General features: G+C 31.7%; 1 protein-coding gene across 4 annotated transcripts in view; it reads right to left on the bottom strand.

Annotated features, from left to right (window-relative positions):
• The window catches only part of LOC130440428 (tyrosine decarboxylase), a 41,938-nt gene that overhangs the window by 6,128 nt on the left and 12,430 nt on the right, over positions 1 to 23,380 (bottom strand). For all 4 annotated transcript variants that reach the window (XM_056785431.1, XM_056792484.1, XM_056777491.1 and 1 more), the window contains exons 6-9: positions 13,512 to 13,787; positions 12,082 to 12,345; positions 9,786 to 9,951; positions 7,680 to 7,750 (exon numbers count right to left, since the gene is read on the bottom strand). In XM_056785431.1, the coding sequence (XP_056641409.1) occupies positions 7,680 to 7,750; positions 9,786 to 9,951; positions 12,082 to 12,345; positions 13,512 to 13,787 (777 nt within the window). The remainder of the gene's footprint in view (positions 1 to 7,679; positions 7,751 to 9,785; positions 9,952 to 12,081; positions 12,346 to 13,511; positions 13,788 to 23,380) is intronic.

Genomic DNA, 23,380 nt, shown 5'->3' with positions numbered 1-23,380 from the left:
CAAAAGTCAGCCAGGCTTGGCAGAACTCTGAATAACTATATAAAGTTTTGTTCTAATATCTTATCCATAATAGATATCTTAACATTAAAAGTAATAATTTTTTATGAATAAAACTTTTTTATTCATAAAGGACACAAAAAAGTAGAATAATAAAAAATAGTATCATTTCTTTATATGTTTAATTATTTAACTAATATTCTTATGTACATTAATTAGTAGAGTGAGTTAATAAAAATTTGTCATAAAACTATTATTTTATTAACAATATATTAAAAATTTATTTTTACAAGCAACCAGACCAGTCTTGGGTTGACCTAGGCAACCAGGCCTGGTGTAGACTTGCAAACCAAGCGAGGGACATTGTTATCATCTCAGAGTCCCACCAAGTCTGTGCCAATAACGGTTTCCAAATTAGGGCCAGAGTTGTACATACTTGTCCCAAGTCTGGGCCCGTACTAGGTCCATCGTAAAATCCTAGATGGGATGGTTATTTGGATGCGATACAAATATGTATCATTAAATAATTTAAATACTTCATCATGAGTTCTTTTACGACATTCAAAGATTGATTCGTGTAGAAGCATTTCAATGATTTTTACACGGATTATATTCCTTTTAATACTGTTTCCTCGATTTCTCAAGGAGAATATTCATAGTCGCTGCAGTTGCCGATTTAACATCTCGTAAAAGTTTATAGTAGAAACGAATTGACATGAGAACGAAAGCGTTCACAGCCCACTATTTTGATAAAACAATTTTATAATTGCGTTAAAAAATGACACGTTGCGGCACTTTTTTTAACACAAAAGCGTGAAAAAATGAACCACTACAGTAATTTTTTCACGCTTTTTGACCGATTACAATTTTTATGAATGCAATTGAATGAAAAAATACGTGAATATTATAAAGGACGTAGAAAAATAAATTTTATCGAATTGAACTATTATTAAACTATTAAAATAGTGAAAGCGTGATACGGAAATATGTATTTAGCGGGTAAATACCGGCGAATATTATAAAAAGTTTATGGTTATATTATCACATATACGTGATACATTTATTTTTACATAAAAATTACACAATATTCATAAGAATGCGGTTATATGAACCTAGGTAATTTTTTAAATTGAATGCTGACGTGAAATAGTTCTAGTTCATAGCTCAAAAAAGTAAAATAGAATAAATTACTTCAATTATTCAAAATTCTAAGATAGTAAGTATTTTTTTTATTCGGATATAATTTACTATCGAATTAACCATCATATTGCGCTCATTTATCATAAGTGTCCTCTGGTAAATCATCATGAACAGATTAACACAGCAAAATTATCCAGATTAACTTTTATAACCAGTCATCTATTCGCTCAAGTTTTAGATATTACTTTCACATTTATACTCCAATACGTGCCTTGTATTTGATAGATACATAACCTGTGTTTTAGGATAGAATAGGGACGATAGCGACCACCTCATTCTCACCTCTCCTATTCCCGACCTCATCTTCCTCTAGCCATTAAAGCATTGGAGGTGGTTCCTAGCCTAGTAGCAGCTTAGCAGTTACGAAAACAAAAACAAGAAAGCGTTGTAATAAGTGATGTCGATGATGAAAACCAAAGTGAGCTCTATATTATGCAAATTTCGAGCACGATATGTACTTGCTACGAATTCGGTCACTGATATAGACCGTGAATCCGGTCCTGTTCTAATATGTTGTCGCGAATGAAGTTTGGTGAATGTGACGGTGATTCGGCGCCTATTTCTTTGTTTTGTGTTTGTGAGTTGCTTACATTATGTTGTGACTGTTTTCTAGAGACAATTTCTAAGAATGCCTTTCTATTTGCTTGCGGCAAATTCGTGGATTTCCAGGAAATCGAAGAGTTTGGAAAGTGATAGCTGCTGAAGGAGAGTCGATAAATATTTTGATGTCATAATAAAATTCACATCACCATTTTGTGATTAAAAACTGTTAATTAAATAAGAACACTACAAGTTTTCAGTTTTACTTTATATAAATTGTGAATTTTTGATTGTTTTTTTTACTTGTCTGATTTAATTTTCTTTGTCTTTCTTGTAACTCATTTAGTTTTACTAATGTGATTTTCAATTGTTAACTGAGGCACTTTACGCAAAGACTGATTTATTATCTGCATTATTAGAATTACTTAGTGCCAATTTACTGAAAAAATACTTTATTTAAAATTGATAAGATAATGTTCCATTTCCAAGTTGAGTTTCTAATAAATAGTGTTAGCCACCAGTTCTAAGGAAAGCTAATTTTCAGAGTTGTTCATTTGGCTGTTCACACATTTTTTAATCAAAAAAATTTTAAAATTAGTTATTAATACGTTTTGTATCTCCCATATACATGTATATGTTGATGTGAATCCAAACAACTCGTGTAATGCAGTCTTATTATAAGCAAAATATTGGCTAGATTTCACAACATTTACTTTGCAACCTTGGGCCGAAACTTGAAAACATAATAGAAAGATATTCCAGAAAATTCATATTTCATCAACAAATGTCTACGAATTACAATGCAATTTTTTTAAGAAGCAGGATAAGTAATGAACACCTTTGGAATATAACTGAGAAAGATAACATAGAAGTAAAGCTTACGAAGCGAAAATGGAGATAGGTAGGTCATACACTACATAAATCATCAACAAACATAACCAGACAAGGATTCATTCATATTACAACAGGCAAAAGAATAAAAGCATTCCTGTAGGAGCATTGAATAGAGCTGCAGCAGATGAGCTTAATATAGAAAGAGGCTACAGAAATAACTAAAAACAGAAGGAAATGGAGAACCCTCGTCAAAAAAATTGGGTGGAACGCACAAAATGACGCATGTGGAGTATCGTTTTACTATAGCAGCTGAAAAATCGACAGATGCCCTTTCCTCCACTTTGCTATATGACGATGATGATGAGGAATGGTTGGTCGCGGGTTTTGAAGCTTTGTCCATTCACTCCGTAGAAAGTTTTGCGGGAAGATTTTGGCTTAAGCAATATAAATCCATAAGTACGGAAATTGAAGCCACGAAGCTATCATTCGGCGACTGGGTCTAGAGCAGTGGGACATTGATCATGTGGAGTGAAATTCACCACATCCAGGAAGATATACCATTTATTATGACTTACGTGCTAGTGGCATCATTGGACTCTATGTCTCAATTTTTTTTTGAAAATATAGATAAATTTGATACCATTGAGATGTGGTTTCAATATGGCGTTATGCGTCCGATATCATGGACTTATCATCAAAATTTGGCGATAAGTTAAGTCCATTGGTGTTCAGAAGTTGAGATTTAACATCTTTCGATTATTTTTTGTAAATGTACCTGAAGTCACTGATTTATGCTGATATATTAGCTAGAAACGACAAATATTGTTTGTCTTATTCGCAATGCTCTAAATTGGATGTCCAGAATGTACTCCATCAAAAAAACCATTCTAAATAATATTACGGATGGAATTCTAAAATTTGCCACGGCACGTTTGATATAACGCGGATTTCGTTTGATGTTTTTTATATATATTTTTATCATAGCAGGCGATTTTTTTACATTGGTTCTTTTGAACTAATTTCTATGAAGTTCTATTTATTTATTTGTTCTGTTTCTTTTTTAAGTTAGTTAAGTATTAGTGAGAAGTTAATTATTGTATGAGTTACTTAAGTGTAGTTTAAAGTGTTTAAGTGAGTAAAAGACAGTGTTTGTAAATTCACCCCACCGATAATAATACTATGAATTAATAAGAATATCATTTCAATAATTTACACATGTTATTAACATCTATTAATATTTAAAATTAAAAAAAAAGTTCAGATTTGTATTTAATGTTTTGTGTAATTTTTCACAATTAAAGCTCTATTTAGATTAACAAAGCATATAGTAGTTATAAATTGATTACGTTTTAGTCACTAGTATTGAGATTTTTATTACTTTTAGTTTAAAACATCTTTTATCGACTACACAGTTAATTTGTTTCACTTATAATCTATAATTATCTAGTAATTGATGACTTCATTTTCGTGAAAAAAAAAACTAAAAAAACAAATAAACAATTTTAAGATTATACGTTTCCCAAGATTATTACGTAAAAACTGAGGATACAGGATATTTATTTTTATTATTATGTCATGCCGAAAAACCATGATCGTTGTAATGAAGATGATTATATAATATAAAAAACTAAAACTGCATCATTTTTGGTTAATGGTTTTTAGCAGCGGATCTAACATGCGGTGGCAGCTTCAGCGTAATTTAGAAACAAGTTTTAAGCAAAATATTTTCAATAAAAAAACTTGAGCAAGTTCTTTACCAATACCAATTGATAGTGTTCAAAATATGTAAGTCAGAATCACAAATCGATTCGTTTACATTTTGTTTATGAATATTTTTGACATAAAAAATGAGTTTATATATCATCATTTGTAATAAATTTGGTTTGTAAAATACGACTATGATAAGATTTAATAGTTATTTTGTATTTAAAAGAGTATTAGATAGATATAGGTATTTTCATATGCTCTTTAACAAACAAGTTAATTAAGTACGATAAAAATCTTATATATGTACAGAGTTTTATGTATATAATGCCGCAATTATCTCGGAAACGGCTTTCTACATTGTTATCAAATCTTTCCTTATTGCGGAAAAATAATGAGCTTTGTTATTTCAAATGAATCACTTTATATATTTTTTACAAATGCTTACTGATTATTTTTCATTTTATATTTTTTAGCTAACTGCCATGATTTCGAGGTTATAGCAATATTTACAGTATCTCCACCAAAGCTACAATAAATATTGTACATTTAGATTGCTACGATTGAATAAACTCATTAAATTTTCAATAATTTATGTGGTCTAATACAAATCTCGTAACAAGGTCTAGTGTCAGTAAGTTAGTAAAAACTTTAACGAAATTGGTACAGTAAAATATTTATCTAAATCATAGCGCAGAAAACCTACAACTGAAAACAAATCTTCAAATATTTGTGTCATGTTAGAGGTAGATCCATATTTGTGAAGTAGAAACATTACGAATTTTAGAAAATATACAGTAAAGGCGATTAAAGCAGATGCTCAAAATGTTGTCCATTTACTTCAATACAACAAAGCCATGCGATTTTTAAAACCTTGCAATACATTTTGCAACATCTCTGACTGCTCAATTCCCCTTATCTCTGCTCTAAAGTGGGAGCCGAAACGTCGACAATTTTCGAAATTCCAGCGCGGTTCCACTTGTGAACCTATAGTCTATTTCAGAAAGGTATAGAGTAATAAAATGGGGAATTCCGTCCAGTTCGGCTCAATGTCGGTGTCGGCCAGAGGTTTAGGTCTTGAAATATTGTGTAGGGATTACTTAGGTAATAAATTATACAGTTTAACAGGTACCGTTTAACCTTCTATTAGTGCCTCTGCTTACTTCCAACCCTATTTTCCGTTTTACGAGTATCCTAAGGCTCGCTTTTGGTACACTATTTTCAGTGTTTGTGAATAGATAACAATAGGCTAAACCCATAAATTGACTCCAGCCCGGGTGGTACTACCTGCACTTGGTATATATATATATATATATATATATATATATATATATATATATATATATATACATAACTTCAATCTTTATCAATATATTGAATTTAACTATTTTTCTCAATTTTGATGCGCTTGAACTGTCAGAGTTGATGATTTCTTTTTATATTAGAAATTATGTTTTTCGCTGCTTTTCTGTAGATAAATTTTGTTATTTGCTATAATTTTTAATGAAAAACATGACATAATAAACAATTATCATGCGACTGGAAAAAACATGTCCTAAGAGTGTATCAAGAGTGTATCAAACAAAATTTCAACGTCAAAATATTTTATTACTTAACATATTCTCCTCTTAATTGGATACATTTATTACAGTGAATCTTCAACGTCTCTAGACCTTTGAAAAAATGTTTCTTCTTGCTCTGCAAATCAGATCTCCACAGTTGAGGAAAGAGATGATAGTCGAACGGAGCCAAATCTGGTGAATAACGGGGGCGTTCTAGTAATTCAAACCGTAAATCACGAATTTTTTGCATGGCAACATGACATTTGTGTGCAGGGGCGTTGTCCTACAAAAACAAAACACCTTTGGATAGCTTTCCGCGTCTTTTCTCTTTAATTTTTTCCCGTAGAGTTGTCTGTAATGTCGAATAATAATCTCCAGTTATTATCTCCAGTTAATCTAATATCTATATATGTTTCAGAAATAGCTCACATCAGATCCGATGTGTAATTCGTATCAGAGAAGTTATCTAATTGACGAATTCACAAACTACAGAATTTTATTTACTATACAATTTTTTGTTTATTTGAATCGTTTGATGTTTTTCCTCCACGTAATTTAAGTGATATTTTGATAGCACTTTCAGAGGGATGAATCAAATTACCCTTTCCATTAGAAAACAAGTTATCAGGGCACTGATGACAATGTAATAGTTTCGAAATAATCTGGCAAAATCGAGCAATTCGAACTTAACAACAATCATCTGAATTATTTTCAATATTGTTTGTACTTTAAAAGTATAAAAAGATTTTTCAATGAGAAAAGAGCAGATAACATATTTAAGTGAAGCTCAATCAACTCTTTCTGTAGGCTCAATCCACATATTCTTGGAATCTATGTTTTTTGGAAACCTTGAAAAGAAATATCAAAAACTTGGAGACTTTTAGGAATGTTCATACATATTTTACTAGGAATTTTGATTTATTATATTTTTTTATGCCGCATATCTAGGACATAAATATCGGAGAGTCGCACTTGGACTTGAATTTTTTTGAAAAATCTGTCAATTATACTTAACTATAGAAAATTAAAATCTATCAAATAAACCGTTTTTGAATCTAATACTATAATTATTATTATAGTATTATTCTTGTAAGTATAACACAAGTTATTAAGGATAAATTTTAAGTAAATGACAAAATAATGAGAAATATCGTAACTTCGAACGAGTACGATCCATACTATTCAGTAACTTTGCCGGGCTCGAAAACAAACGAATGGTTGAGAAAAATGTTAATACTATCAATTGTTAAGTGAGAAAAAGCTTATTTATTATCGCACTATTACTACAACACAGTAAAAATGAACGTTGAATAATTTTTTAATTGAAAACTGATCTAAATGTTTTTTTACAAGATGTGATCTGTACAAACACTTGATCAAGACTAATACGCTCTCTTATATCTTACCATAAGTTAACCATACTTCCGGCTTTTCTCTACCGATGTAGTGCTCGTTCCCTCCATTCATATGTTGAGAATAATCATTACACGCGGTAATTAGGATGAGGTATTAATTTTCCGACGACTATAATACAATTGTTGTAAATAATACAGAATATTAGTCAGTTTTTTAACTTAGTTAGTTTTTTAACTTTTAACGGAGTTAAACTATTGATTTTGTGTTGTATATTTAGCATCAATTTTTATTCATTGTATAGTATGTTTAATTTGTTTATAGTGTAGTTTATAAGTATATAGAAAACAAAATATCGAATTGGTGTAACTACCATTCAGATCGATATATGAACATGTACAGTTGACAAATAGGTATATTATCAACTTTCTATCGTTTCTTAAACATATTATAAATAAAAGTGAATTAAGAATTGTAAACTAAACTCACCCTTTCCTTTTCTGATGATTGGGCCTCTAATAGTTCTTCGGCAAATTCCTTAATCACTTCCCAAGCGTAATCTTAACAAAAAAGTTCATTTTAGTGATCCATGGAGGGGACAAGAAAAGAGAAATTAGGAAAATATCAAGTTGAAACTATACACATAACATAATATCAATCGTGAAAACTATTGTTCTCACTATCTGAACATAATCTCTTTAAATCGACACATTCAGTCCATCAATCGTGGTAGATTCGAGGAGTGATAAACAATTCAATAAATCATTTTATTAACAACAAATTATAAAAAATAACATAGAAAAGGAATGAATCTTCTTAAAAGTACTGCTTTTGAATATGCTAGTTATGCACTCCTCTCAACTTTGAGTCCATAGCTACTATATACGAGGGCCGTTCTTTTCAAATTCCGATCGCTCTGTGCAAACGCTACGCAGGCAGAAGAAAGCAAGCATGTCCTGTAGGAGACTGCAAAGCTCCCGCCAAGTGTGAATTGCGAAGTGTGATTCGTTTTCTACTGGCTGAAGACAATAGTGCTGCAGAAATCCGTCGGAGAATGAGTTGTGTAATGGGAAAACTTCATGAGTGATGGTGTTGTGCGTGAATGGTGTCGAAAGCTTAAAGATGGACGTAATGAGGTGCATGATGAAGAGGGCCAAGGACGCAAATCTGTCGTTTCAGATGACCTGGTTCAACGAGTTGACAGATTGGTTAAAGAAAACCGCATATTCACCATTACTGTTTGTCTACGGAATTTTTAGAAGTTTCAAGGCCTGTTTTGTACTCTATTGTTACTGAACGGTTAGGCTACATTGGCGGCAACTTTCTTTAAAGAGGGTATTGAAAAGCTTGTCCACAGGTATGACAAATGTCTCAATTTCTTCGGTGATTATGTCGAAAAGTAGCCGTAAGTGTACCAATCTTTTGGTAATAAAATTATTGTTTTAAATGAACTTGTCTTTCATTTATAGTCTACCGAAGGTTGAAAAAAACGTACATAATATCCTTCTTGATGAAGCTTTGTACCACGGCCTTGACGTAATAAATTGTATTTAGGTAGACAATGGTAAAATTGCTGTTTAAATGGCGATACTACTGAGAGAAGCGCATTAAGTGCAGCTTTAAGGTTAAGAAGCAGTGGTCAACCAATTCGAAGCGCAGTTCGTGAATTTTGGCAATGGTGATCACCAAAGTGTGAGAAGGTGCGTTGTTTTGATGGAAAATATCAAGCCATTATGCGTAATACTTTTCTATCAATGTTTTTTGAAGATAGTCGATGAACACAAACCCATCACTTTTCGGCTGATGAAATAGACTTTGCTTTTTCAGAGCAAGTCTGCCCTATGTAATCCACTGTCAACTTTTTGGTCGCATCAGGAGTGTAATGGTCTCTCCAGGTTTCATCTACAATAATGATTCGACGTAAAAAATCACACTCTTGCATAAACTTCTTCAATAAGGTCTAAGAAATGGTTGTTTGAATGCGCTTTTGGTTCAAAGTAAGCACATGCGACACCCAACGCTCGTCGTCAGTCAAACTGAAAGGCCACGTTTGAAATCAGCTGGCTAAATTTAACGATCGTAAATAATGGTGCATAATCCCCTATTTATATACTAGTAAATTTTTATTGATAGATAAAATTTATTATAAAGAAAATTACATTAGACTGTTTGTGGCGTTAATAATATTTGCAGTTCTTTAAGCTTTTTATCTCTGATAATATTTCTTCTTGAGAATATGCTAAAGCTGAATAAGAACTAAATCTTTCCTTAAAAAGATTATCTTGAACAATAACAAATATTATTTCAATATTATTAATCTAAATTTTTGTTCAAACATATATCTTCGACTAATCTTCTCTGTTCTTTCATGTTATATCCTTGCGCCTATAACTGTTAGCAATGAATATTTCTGCACAATTAAAATGATCACACCTATCGACCCTTTTCCAATGTTTCAAAATGATTCTGTGACAATTTTACCAAAAAACTTATTGACTTACAAAAACTCTACATTGTACGTATGAATAAAATCGGTTAAACTTAAACGATGCCTGTGCCGATGTTGACAAATACTCTTCAAATGAAATCACTCACCTATATCTTCTTCATCTGCATTAGCGGCAACAACACAAAACCTAATTACGTATTTATCGTTGACATTAGAAGGAACCATATGCAATTTACCAGATGCATTTATACTACTCAATAATTTTTCGTTTAATTTATCACTTCCTTTTAATCGAAAACATACCAAACCTAACTGGAACAAAATAAACATTTCATGTTGTAATCTATGGGAAATGAGCAAAATTAGTCTTAATTCTCCTAATGTAAATGTAATCATTTCAATGCCGAGTCTAAATTGAAGTTTCTCTCTGTATCCAATCAATCAGTTAATTTCTATTTATAATAACTTTGTTCGCGGTAGATATCCTGAACATGTTCAGTCACTAGATTCATGCGCAGTGTGAAATTGTGCGTTCTCGGTGCTAATAAAACATCCTGTGTTCGTGTAGCACATATTTCCAATTTCGAACGTGTCCTGAATACGTCCAATGTAACCTCGAACATCATGTGGTTTTCTACGTAATTGTATTTAAAAAACGTGGTTGTTAACTACATTTTATTCTCCTAACCTAACTTTGAATTCATATTATAATGTTCATAAATCGTTCGTGGAGGAGTGTATGTTCAGAACATATTCTGAAGTAAGCATGCGCATTTGACATGAACAGAAAATGTTCAGAATGCATTCGGAATGTGTCCAAATTATCTACCACGAACGAAACTAATATTAGTTTACAGTACATCTTGCCAAAGAAATTTTAGCTGTTACTGACTACATATGATATGCTATTTTCAAAAATATAATTAGAAGATTTTTATCAGCTCTAGTTTCTAGTATATGGTAGGTATAAAACAGAAACAAAAACATATATTTACTGAGAAAACTTCACTAGAAAAAATAATTCATTAAATTTTAGAAAACTTCGTTTTAATGCTCTTCTCTGATGGGTTGGAAAATGACTTATCGGAAACCAAAAATGATCAGACATCATATTTGTACCCTAGAAACCCTGGGGTACAAACTCCTGATGCATATCCCCTTCTCTTCACGCAGATCTCCTAAATTTTCCAAAAACCTGCTCTTATTACATCCTAATTTTTTTGACCAACATAGGAAAAACAGTATCCGTCTTTATCTAGTGATTTAACAAACTGTTTCATGATGTCCAGTTTTATATGTAATGGGGAAGGATAATTTTGTGACGAAGTACTAATGACTTTTGGACTATATTTTCGTTTCCAAACCAGTTTCTTCTCAGCCAATACTTAGGTACAGCTCTTCAGTTCTTACGTAGACATAGACATACATACAAAGACATATATAAACATATATAAACAGAGAAACTTGGTGTAATCACTTTGTTGACTGAGAAGCATGTTCACCATTTCTAAATCGACACAAATTTGGTACTTATTGTCATTGTATTTTATTTTGTTCAAGATTAGCGAAATGTTATAATATGCCTCCTACATTTCAGGCTACGTTTTGAGCTATCAATGTACAAACGTCAATCGTTTCAAACCCATTCTTATCAAGAATATTTTGATATCTGAATAAAAGGTAATACCGTTTTCTTAGGACAAATAATTCCGTAATTCTTTATCCCTTTCACAATAAAAACTCGTTTTTTAGGAGAGCATTTTTTTTCCTTTCAGTATTGATGCTAACAATTCTGAAGCTTGTTAAGAAAAAGTTCAATCTATTACAAGCTCATCGAACTCATTTTAGGAAAAGCATTTTAGCTCATTTGCCATACCTTCAAAATCAGCATCATTTTGAGATAAATTTGGTCCTTCAATGTCTTTATCAGATATATTTTTATGCACTGAGGAGGCAGGTGAGCAATGCACTGGACGTTGATACAACTAGCACTTGGATATAGCTGTTTAAACCGTTTACAATCACGTTACAGCCTTCGAGAAGATTTCGTGGTTATCGCCAAATAGACGGTGTTTCTAATTTAAAGGCACTTCTTTTACAACTTTGCTATAATCTTACATATTCCATGAACGATTTAAAAACTTAATCCGGAGTTCAAATTCTCATTTTTATCTAAAAGCATCCCTAAATAATCAAAGTAGGTATTTTTTACCAGCTCTGGAAGGATCTGAATCCTTTACTCATGATATGACTTATACTAATCTTAACACACTAAAATACGCTTGGTATCGATTAATATATACTCTTGAATAACAAAAATCAAAAACAAAGTAGATCGAGTTGTTAAAAAAAAATGTTGGACAAAAACAAATCATAAGTAAACCACAAAATTCGCAGCCACAAACAAAAAGTTGAATTTTGTAAGCGAATATAATTACTTACTTTCACTTCATTACACAACTCAAATCTTCTATCCCTAACTACGTGCTCTTCAAACCTATGGGCTAATGTTATGTGATTCCTGATATACTTTTGTAAACCAGAAATACCATAACTTCTCAGCACGAACCATATTTTTAAGGACCTGAATCTTCTGCTCAACGGAACTCCCCAATGTCTATAATCTATGGTTGCATCTGAATAGCCGTGCTGTAAATAGAGAGGATCGACTACCAACGCCGAAGTTAGTCTTAAACGATCTCGGACCTATAAAGAAAAATTGACGTGATGAATTAAAGTGAAAGTATGGAAAATTATTTGAAAACAAACACAAAAAACTTCCTCTTAACTCCATTTAGTTAGCAATCTGCCATAAGGCAGAATCTATTTTTATTATTTATATTTTTTACCAGTATACCATCCTGACATATTTGTCAGAAGGTTTAGTCTTTTAAGACGTCACCCTCACTGCTCCGATTAAATAACCGTTTGGCTAAATAAATTTGATATATTGACTTTCTATTACGTATTTGACAATTAATTGCACAATCAACTTCTTTCACTGTTTTAATTGGGATTTTTTTGCGAAGTATTGCATCAAATAAAAATGTTATATACAAAACATATACCAAACCGGGTGTCTTTCTAATATTAATTTCTATTCTGAATGTTTTTTTCACCTCGGATGTTTTGATTTTATACTGCAGTAGATCTTAGACACACTTTTCTATTTATTCTGACTATCTTTAATTGGGGGATTATGTTGTGTAGGTCTTTTCAATTGGTTTTTACTGTTGATATCAATTTTATCAGATAATTTTGAACGCTCTGATTTTGAAGTTTTAGCAGCTTTTCTCTTAACTCTATTGTTGCTTATTGTATTTGCAATTATTCAGAGCAGTTTTAGTATGTCGCTTTTTTAATTTAGTTGGACAACAGTAGAAATATCTTCTCTGCATTTGGTTCGACAAACCAGGCTGCCTCTTAAATAGTTTCAATAAGTTCTTGAATCGTCGATTCTATATATACTCCAGTCTTTAGTATTTTTTATCAAACTTATTTCGAGATAGTTCTCAATTGGTTTTATGATTGGATAAAGAAAGCTGCCCTTATCTTTTCTTATGAATCTAGAATGATGTGTGATTATAATAGATGTGTAATCGGACAATAACTCTAGGAAGCTTTCGACATTGCATCTTTTGATGTCTATTTCTTTAGTGATGCCGAAATCGAGAAGGTCTGGCATTTGGTTCAATAATTATTTTTCTTTTTTGAATCTGTTCTGCTACCCCAACACTGAATGCTTGGCATTATAGTCACCTCCAGCTAAGAACGTTTTGCGCACTGTTTTAAATAGTTTTTCATATTGTTGAAAATAGAAAATATATTTTCATTAATTCAGTAAACCCTTTCGTATTATGAAATTTAATTACCCAATACGTTGAGCAATCAAAATTAGTCAAAAGCCATTTATTTGGATTCGTATTGAAGGAATCCGCGTAATCTATTCCTTTTAGAAGATATTTTAATTCTGGACATATCATAGCTCCACCGGCATATGCTGCGTCAACGTGTAACCAAACGCACGGAAATTTCTGGCAAACTTGTCCTATTTCTTCCAAATTATCAAAAGCGCAACAGGAAGTTGTTCCTAAAGTTGTTGATACGAAGAAGGGAATTAAACCCATAGTTTCGTCTTCTTCCATGGCCTACAAAATAAAAATTACGGTTAATTTACTAATAAACTTTCCATCCCGTCCTAACGAAAATGTTACAAAAACATTTTTAATGTTTATTAAGTTTTAAACATAATGTAGTGTGGTATATATAGGGTATAAATCGTAAACCGGTCAAGAAAATAGATACGATATTTGATGAATTGCTGCGTTTATGAAACACTAGCAACTAAAAAACAGTTAAAGTATGAGAAAAAATCTACTATCTGAATTAAAAAAATATATCGATTGGTCATGGGTTTTCGTTTGATCCACAATATTTTCTTATCTTTTAATTGTACACAAACACTGAACTTTCGAAGACGTCAAATTGAATGAATAAACTTTTCGAAATTGCAAATTCTCTTTGTTCAACTAGGGATAGAGGTACAAACTTATAGTCCGGAACGATCAACACTGCCATGTGCAATCATAGGGCCAAGGATAAAACAATGGTATTCATATGTATTTTGTGCCGCTGAATCCAAATATGTCCGATGTTTTTGCGAAAAACTGGTACGTTTTGTTTAAATCACAATTGTTTCAACAAATGATGAATAAATGGTTTTTTCGGTTCGGACAATTTTTTTATGCAAATATGGCAAATATTTCAAGAAGTCTCTTAATATCATTTTTCCGTATAATACATATTTAAAAATTTATAAATTTTTGAAAGTAGAAAAATCCATGACTTTTACTAACTTTCGATATTAATAACTTTTGACCAACTAAACATTTTTTAAAATTGAAAAATCGTACTTGTTCTTTGAACCTCACGCTACAAATGGGTATACGTCGATATCATATATGTATTACTTCTATATGGACAGTTGGTATGGAAAATAATGTCCCTACGTTAAGGTGCCGACAATATTCATTTTTTCTCTCGTTCGAGACACATTATCTATACTGTATATGCTTGAGAATGGGCAGAACTGAGCTGGAGCCTCGGAGGATAGAGAAATCGTTGCCATTCTGTCTTCCTCAGTTGGATCAGCTTCCATTTATAGAAACTGTTCATATATGGTCGATATTAGTGCACATCCGGCGTTGTCACTTATGCGATGGATAAATAAGCGCTTTCTCAACGTTGCAGCCTCGATCACCGCGCGCCGAACACAGGTGGCTCTGTTCTGGCGCGCATTTTATGTCGCTAATTTACTATCTGTCTTAAAAAAATACCAACAACAAAACTTTGGCATTAACATTAATAATATAATTCCATTACATAAGCTCTCTAATTACACGACTAAATAAATTACAACCTTAATAACTGAACATATTTTATACGAAATGTTATAGCTTTATTCATAAAATGAGGTACTATTGTCATATATATTTTTCAATAACTTTTAGTTGTTACATTGTAAGTTGATTCTATTGTTATTACTTTATAAATTCATTAAGTTAATGAAGAAAATGAAATGGAAACGTTTGTTGTTCGTTTAGATAATTAGTCATTAATATAAAATAATGAAAATTCGATTTTAAATATCTCAGACGAATGTATAAATCGTAGTATAGAATTGGCTGAACAGTACCTCACTAAAGTTTATAAAAAAAATACCGTATGTGAAAGTTTTGATCAGCTTCTTTATTGGGTTTATCACGACAAAAAATGTGATGTCACAGAATTACCTCCTACTTCAGTATCTATCAAGTTACATATACTTAGAGCTATCTACGTAACATATCAACAAGTTAATAGATTAAATAACAGCATACCAAAGTTGAATCCACTTTTGTATGGATATGAAGTTTAACATGATTTATTAGAGAGTGTCTCCTTCCGATGAATTCGTACCAAGTTGTCAATGTAAAGCTTGCATTTCCGAAAAATCTCGTGTCTTGCGTCAGAATTGGCATTAAATGTTGTTCATTCTGTTATTGTCATATAATGAAAACAAAAATAACGTGTAAAAATAAATTAAACAATACTGGACAACAGCATGTGCGTAGACATGTAATACTGTCTGTGATATAAAATTATAATGTACATTAAATATTGAGTGCATCTCTTTTTAAGGCAGATAGTAAATTAATAAACCAAATGCGCACCAAGACAGAGCCGCCTGCGATCGGCACGTGGTGATCGAGGTTTGTCGCCACGCGCTACAACGTTGAGAAAGCCGGATAAATGCCAAACGCCGGACTTGCACTAATATCGAAGTATACCAATTTGTAGAGTAAGATTCAAAGAACAAGTACGATTTTTCAATTGGTCAAAAATTATTGACATCAAAAGTTAGTAAAAATCATCGATTTTTTGACTTTCAAGAATTTACAAATTTTTAAATATGCATTATACGGAAAAATGACAAGAAACTTTATTTTCTTAAAATGGGTCATATTTGCATAAAAAAATTGTCCGAACCGAAAAAACCATTTGTTCATAATTTGTTCAAACAATTGCGATTTAAGCAACACGTACCAGTTTTTCACAAGAGCGCCTGGCATATTTGGATTCAGCGGCTCAAAATACATAAGAATACCACTGTTTTATTTTTGGCCCTATGATTGCACATGGCAGCGTTGACGGCTCCTGGACTATTAAATTATGCGAAATCAATAAAGTTTTTTTTCAGAATGATTCATTGAAACGAAATATGCAGGACGGATAACGTATTAAACGCAACTTCAATTTTTGAGTTCAAAATCTGTATTTGTCTATTATGTGCTCAGCTTTTATTCTTTTGAGACCGAATATGTATATATCGATATGCCTCTCTTATTTATAATTACGTCATATTCCACTTTAAACGGAAGCTGAAATATTTCACTTTATGTAAAGAACAATGAAAATGAGAAATATGCCACTCCCAATCATCTATTTTCATCTTTCAAATACTTGCAATCGTGTGAGACAAGTTTTCAGAAAATGAAACGTAGCGCCTTGTCATGAATATCAAGAATTCGGGAATCGCACAATTTCGTAAAAATTGTTTCAGGAAATCCAGCAAATGGGTTGAAGGAAATAACAATTACACAATGTCGATAGAATATTGAAAGAGAGTCTGTTAACGTTGGGTGTGGCATTGTTTATAATAAAATTGTGGAGCATATATTTTTAAACACAAAAAAAATACTTAGAATTGATATTGCTTGAAGTAACTCATCTTTTACAACAACTGTTTTCCGCCGAATAAGTAGAACAAATAATTTGGCAACACGAAGGAGCGCCTCGAAATAAGAGCGACAGACCGACATAAATTCAATATTAAAAAAATACAAACTAGAGAAAAAAGAGGAAGTGAGATACTTTTTGAGAAGATATGACTAAAAGCCAAATATTAAGCATCATAGTACACATAACCCAACGCAACGTCCAAACAAAGAGTGTTTCTATACCTCCTGCTATAAAATATTAGCACTGGTAATGAATGAAATGTTAAAGAGAGAGAGAGAGAGAGAAATAATTAGTATATAAGTCGTATATAAGTCCGTAGCAAAAATTAAACCAGTATGCATGTCCAGAATTAAATATTATTATTAGATAGATGTCGTTTACAGAGTAGAAGACACTTTTCAGTAAATATGCTCTCAAATTATTGCGGAATGCGGAAAAAGATGATATCGATTTGATTTGCATTGGCAAGTGATTGTGCATTTTTTTGTATTGAACAATTTTGAGCCCTTAACTAATTCTGAACGTGGAGTAGGTAGATAAAAGTCATGCTTCGCCTTTCTAAGTGGATAACCGTGCAACAATCTTTCTGAGTTGCGTGCTAATTAATTAGGCAAACGGATACAAAGATGAATAAGTAAGGAAAAGTCAGAATTTTTAATCTTTTAAAGAAGTCCCAGCAGTGAGCCCCGCTGTCTAGTCCGAGTAAATATCTAACATCTCTCTCAAATTGATTCGCACCACATATACCCCAAAAGGGAAGGGCATATCGGAGATGCGACTCAATAAAGGCATAATAGACTGTTAAGGAGGTGGATAAGTCCAGTTTTTTGGAAACTGTTCTCAGCGCAAAACAGGAGGAACTTAATTTTTTACAAGCGGCAATATGTAACTCCCGTTTCAAGCAATTGTCCACAACAAGCCCTAAGAATTTTACAGATTCAACGACGTCAATGGTGGTTATGTGTAATAAAAAAGGCTGCAATATATTTTTATATGATAAAACTTTGGTTTTAGAAACGTTGAGACAGAGAAGATTAGAATCGCCCCATGATTTAAAGGTGATTAGGTCATTAGATATGGTCCTATGGAGTGCCGTGAGACCAGGGTTGCTCTAAGAGAAACTATTGGCTAGCAAGAAGATATCGTTGTATCAACCCTTACAGCTGACTTCTGATGGAAAGGTATGACTTGAACCATGTGAGAGGTGCTTCCCTGAAACCGTAGTACTGCAATTTGTTGATTAATATAATTCGGCGATAATTCGACGCTTGATTTTTATCTCCTTCTTCATGCAGAGGTATAATTATAGCCGTCTTAAAGCCGTCATTGGGAAAAGAGCCTTTTTGAAATAAAATGTTGATTAAAGTGGTAAGTGATTTAATGTGCAATCGGACAGACTTGCAAACATTTTTGATGTACGTAAGTCTATCAGTTCCAGATGAGAATTTATTTTTGATGTCATTAATTGTACTGGAATTTATTTTTGATGTCATTAATTGTACTGCGAAGCTCTGGTAAAACTACTGGATCATGAGGAGGAGTTATAGAATTTTAAAAATTTTTGGCTACATTCACAAAATAATTATTGGTTATTAGGTGATGTAGAGCTTATACTCGATAAAGAAAGCTTATTTCTTAGATCACTCACAAAGGACCATATTTCTTTAGAAACATTACGAGAGCTGGCGAGTGTATTCACGTAATTTTTTAAGAAAACACTATCCGAGAATTTCCTTAGGTGAGGTAAAAATCGCATGTTCTTTGCAGATATACGTGAACCTTTAGTGGACCAGGGTTTATTTTGTTTATTTTTAATACGCCTGAGGGGAAAATAATTGGATGCTAGACTAGTCACTCTTTTTATGAATCTAGAAAATTCGAAGTCCATATCACCAGAGAACATGTTTCAGTCAGTTGTTTGACAACTGTGCTTGAAGTTTTGAAAATTTTTTTTCGAAAAGATACGGCATAATAAAGTGAGTAATCTTTTTACTACTTGCCTGTTAGTAGCATATAATGGTTTTTGTTTTATATTCGCTATTATTTATCAAATTATTAAATATGCTTTTGTTTATAAACTCATGAACTAAGCTCTTTCTTTCAATTCTAAATGGTAAGCTCTAAATACAGTTGAGTCATTACTACCATAGAGTAAAGAGTGGTACATAAAATTTGCCATCGAATTATAAGTTTTTCTAAGAAAACATGTGCGTGCTATGATCTACTATGATTTCATTGTAGTTTAAGTGAAGAACAAAGTCTTGAACGGTTGGAGATGATAAGGTAATTGCTGGTAGATTCTTCAGTTACGGTTGAAAACATTGAGAAATTGAGACGTATGACCAAAGAAGAACCGAGAAGCACTTATCAATCGTTTAAGGCAATTCTTGGTGTTGCATAAGATATATTACCCGGCCGACAGTTATATTTGTAGGTTAAAATAATGTAACAGACATCGAACCCACCTCATTCGCTTTATTTGTTCATTTATGATTTCTGGTTATTATTTGAAGAAACATTTGCGTGATCAATGTCTTACCACGGAGAATAAGATGGATGAAGCAGTTTAATTAATTTTTTGAGTTTATTGAATAAGATGACTGACTACAAGCTTTCAATTTCTGAAAGTTTACTTTGAACATAACATTATTTTCACAAAAAGACTAGTAGCTGTCTTGTGTAAATTTCATTCACGTCAAATTTAAGAAATTTGCATTTATTTTTCACGAATGAAATATATTTGCTTTCAATTAATTTGCCCAATCAAGTTCAACCACGTCTACCGACAATTGATATCATCGCTGAAATAAGGAAAAAAGAATTCTGATTGTCATTTATCAATATAAGTTTTATCGTGTCATTTTCTTATCTCGTATTATTTCTAATGAAAAAGTAGAGAATCATTGTCAATTGGAAATAATTACAGAGAGATATTAAGAAATTAGTGAAAGAAATATTTCTATTTGAATGACTAGCAACATTGAATTCTCAAAGAAACAAGATGAGTAATAATTTGAATTCTGACGATGTCGTAATTTTCACACCTTCTTGATAAACTTCCTTTTAAGATTATTTTCCCACAAAATAAAATAATTCCATTTGTTATTTGAGATAAATTTCTCATTCTGCAAGTGCAAAAGTACGAATCACAGTCGGTTAGTACCGTGTTCGACACATAATAGATTCACATTAGCATATTTAAAAATTTATATATCACTTCTATATCATTTATGAATTTATGTTGAATGGTATTAGATTATAACTTGAAATATTATAAATTGCAAATATAAATTGAATAATAACAAATGACAGAAAACACGTTTCTGTTAGTTACTGCGGTTGTGACGTAGAAAGTAAGTAAATACTGAAACGTGGTCGCCGATTGTCGCCTTTCAAATACCAGTTTGTTGTTGTGAGTGGAGGTAATTGGTTGTTTAGTACGACTTGTGTTTTTGTAATGATTTCAAAAACTATTCTAATTGAAATGATGGCCGAAATAGGATTTATAGAAGTAAGATCAGACAATCTAACTGAGGAGATGTATTCATGGTTGCTACGTTCTTTGCTAATAATCGATTATTTACTTCGGCTGAAATACGTGGAGTTAAATGCAGATACGTAAGCACTACTACATTTGTTTGCTGGAGCTTTATTAAAATGAAATCATGGCTTTGAAGGTTGTGTTTTGATTGAAGGTTTCGATGTTGAAGCATTTGTATTATCTTTCAGTGCTATTTAATTGCTTTCTACGTCACACAACGTCACACGTTTTTGGCGCGCCATTTGTGTATTTAAATTTATTCTTTTTTTTAACTAATATACCGTTTAAAAAAATTAAAAAATAGTGTGCGATTAAGAAGTTATATCACGACCGGTGTTTCAGAAAGAAGTATAGTAAAAAGTGAAATAGTTTCAGGCGCCTTATTTAGGTGGATAATAGTAAATGAAAACTCGAAATAAAAACAAGCCCAAAAAAGAACGTACAGATAAAAGTGTATTAGGTAAACCAACACGTCTACTGTTGATAAAGTTACGTCTAAAATCGAAAAAAAATTAACAGGATACATAAATTGAAATATGAATACTAATACGCCTATACGCCGAGATTCGAAACAGATGAAATTTTAACACAATATGCTATTTTACGATTACCACCTTATCATCCATACTTAAATCCGTTTGAGTTAGTATGGGCATGACTTGAAGAAAATGTAGCGCTTGAACATTTATTTTCAAGTTATTTTAGTGTTGTTCAATGGAAGAAGCGGTTTTGATGACATGATGAAATGAGAAGAAATGTTTTTTGGAAGTGAAACCTTCTATGGATGCAATAACAGACAATTTTATGATTAGGCTACTCTTTATTAATAACTCATTATTAAAACTTAATAATTAAATCCCTTAAGTTGTTTATAACTAACGATACTGCAAATATTTAACACATCCAGAATTAATTAGCACTTAAATGGCTGTCTACTATTAATTTTCAAGAGCAGCGTAATTGATAGATTACTGAGGTTTTAGGTTCATCAAAGAATTAACGCCCAAAAAAGTAATAAAAATCAGAAGTTCATGTAGATTATGTTTTAAATTTGAAATTTCCCCTGATAATTGAACGCGACGTCCATAAACTGTGATCAAAATCTGGTTCTGGATTACCACATTAAACTGATAGATAATATGACTGATATCAGATCATAATTTCCGAAAAACCCTACATCCTAGAAATTGCATTACTTTTTCCGAATATTTTTTCCTTATGCCACAGATCTGGGCCAGCAACAACTTATATTTAATTATTTCCCCTATATGTTTGACCCTTTTTGTAGCTATTTTTCTTTCTTCTATTCTTGCCGCCCAAAACGACTTTTCCTATCATTTTATAGTTTACATCTCGATACTAAATTAACAGAAAGAACACTTATATGGAAAAAAAGGAAACAACTGGGTTTAAAGTTCAGCAAGCACTAGGGGTTGCTTGGTCGTAGGTCGCAATTATCCCTCCGAACAAGCTCCTAGTATACAATGCTATCATTCGACCTATTATTGAACGGTTTTAATCCAAGGTACTAAGAGATACTTTTGAATTGAAATGATTTTTTTTGTTTTATTTGCAAAGAATTGATTTTCCTCTATGGTTTTTGCTTTGAAATTTTGTTTTCCAGAAAAAAACCGAATGGGGTACAAAAAGGGCTCCGTTCACGCCCTTATAGGCAGGTGCATTTTACTCGTCTATTTACGTTTAATATTCAGTTGTAACAAGTTAACGAGGAGAAATAATTTTTTTTCCAAGTAGAACTACAATTATGTGCATATGTCTAAATAACGGCGTATAATAGCGTCCAATTTATAATGATTCGATTGCCTTTTAACGAGTACCTTCTCGTATAATATATATATATATATATATATATATATATATATATATATATATATATATATATATATATATATAAATATTTATAAAAATAATAAATTTATAAAATGAGATATCTACGCCTATGGTACATCAAACAAAATTGTCGGCAAGGGTTTTTATATAAATTTTTATAATCTGCAATTGATATTGGAAGTACTTTCAACCAAGGTATGGAGGTAACGAAGGCTGAGAGTTTGAAAATACACCCTCAAGAAAAATTAGTAGAGTACGGTTAAATGGAAACTTTTCGCTTGGACCCATTTTCAAGGGTACATCAAGATCAATCAAAGATATTTTCAATTATTATTTTAGACAGGAGAATCTAATAATTCTTTCTTTGATAATATCTTCATAATAACACATTTTAAATCAGAACGATTCATTCTTGAATTCATATCAATTTCTTATTTCTTAGACTTTTTATATATGTTTCTAAATCGTCTTGATTTTAGGTCTCTTCTGTTTCAAAATTTATATTATATAATAATTTTAAAAGACGGATAAAACATGCGTTTGTCATTATATAATTAGTTTTTCAATAATAATTTAATAATTTGGTTTGTCTGTATAAATCAATCTTTCAATACACATTATTTGCGGTGCAAAGCTTCGGTGGATTTTGGCCCCACAACACGTGCAGATGCGTCTTATTAAGAGTGTTCATACAGTAATCCAAACTACACTAATGTTAATTCGTAACTTAAAAATAGTTTGACATTGAATCTGAACTAATATTGTAGATTTTCCAGTAAATAGCTTTTAAAATTAGAAAATAGAACCAGTAGTGAGAAAAAAACGTAAATTCATAGGGGTAAATAAGACACAAATCGTCATAGCATTCAATCTTCGAACAAAGCACACCAACACCTACCTAATGCGATACATTACTAACTACAGAAAGAAAACGTAATTAACACTATATAATATGCATTAAAGTATGCAACTATGTGTGATACTCAAAAGAAATGTCTTTAGAGAATTATTCCAGTAGTTTTCGAAGGTAGATTTTTAGCGAAATAGAAATCCCATACTCCTATAACG

This window comes from Diorhabda sublineata, chromosome 1, assembly GCF_026230105.1.
Source record: "Diorhabda sublineata isolate icDioSubl1.1 chromosome 1, icDioSubl1.1, whole genome shotgun sequence".
NCBI lineage: Eukaryota > Metazoa > Arthropoda > Insecta > Coleoptera > Chrysomelidae > Diorhabda > Diorhabda sublineata.
This window is presented reverse-complemented; position numbering and strand designations above follow the sequence as displayed.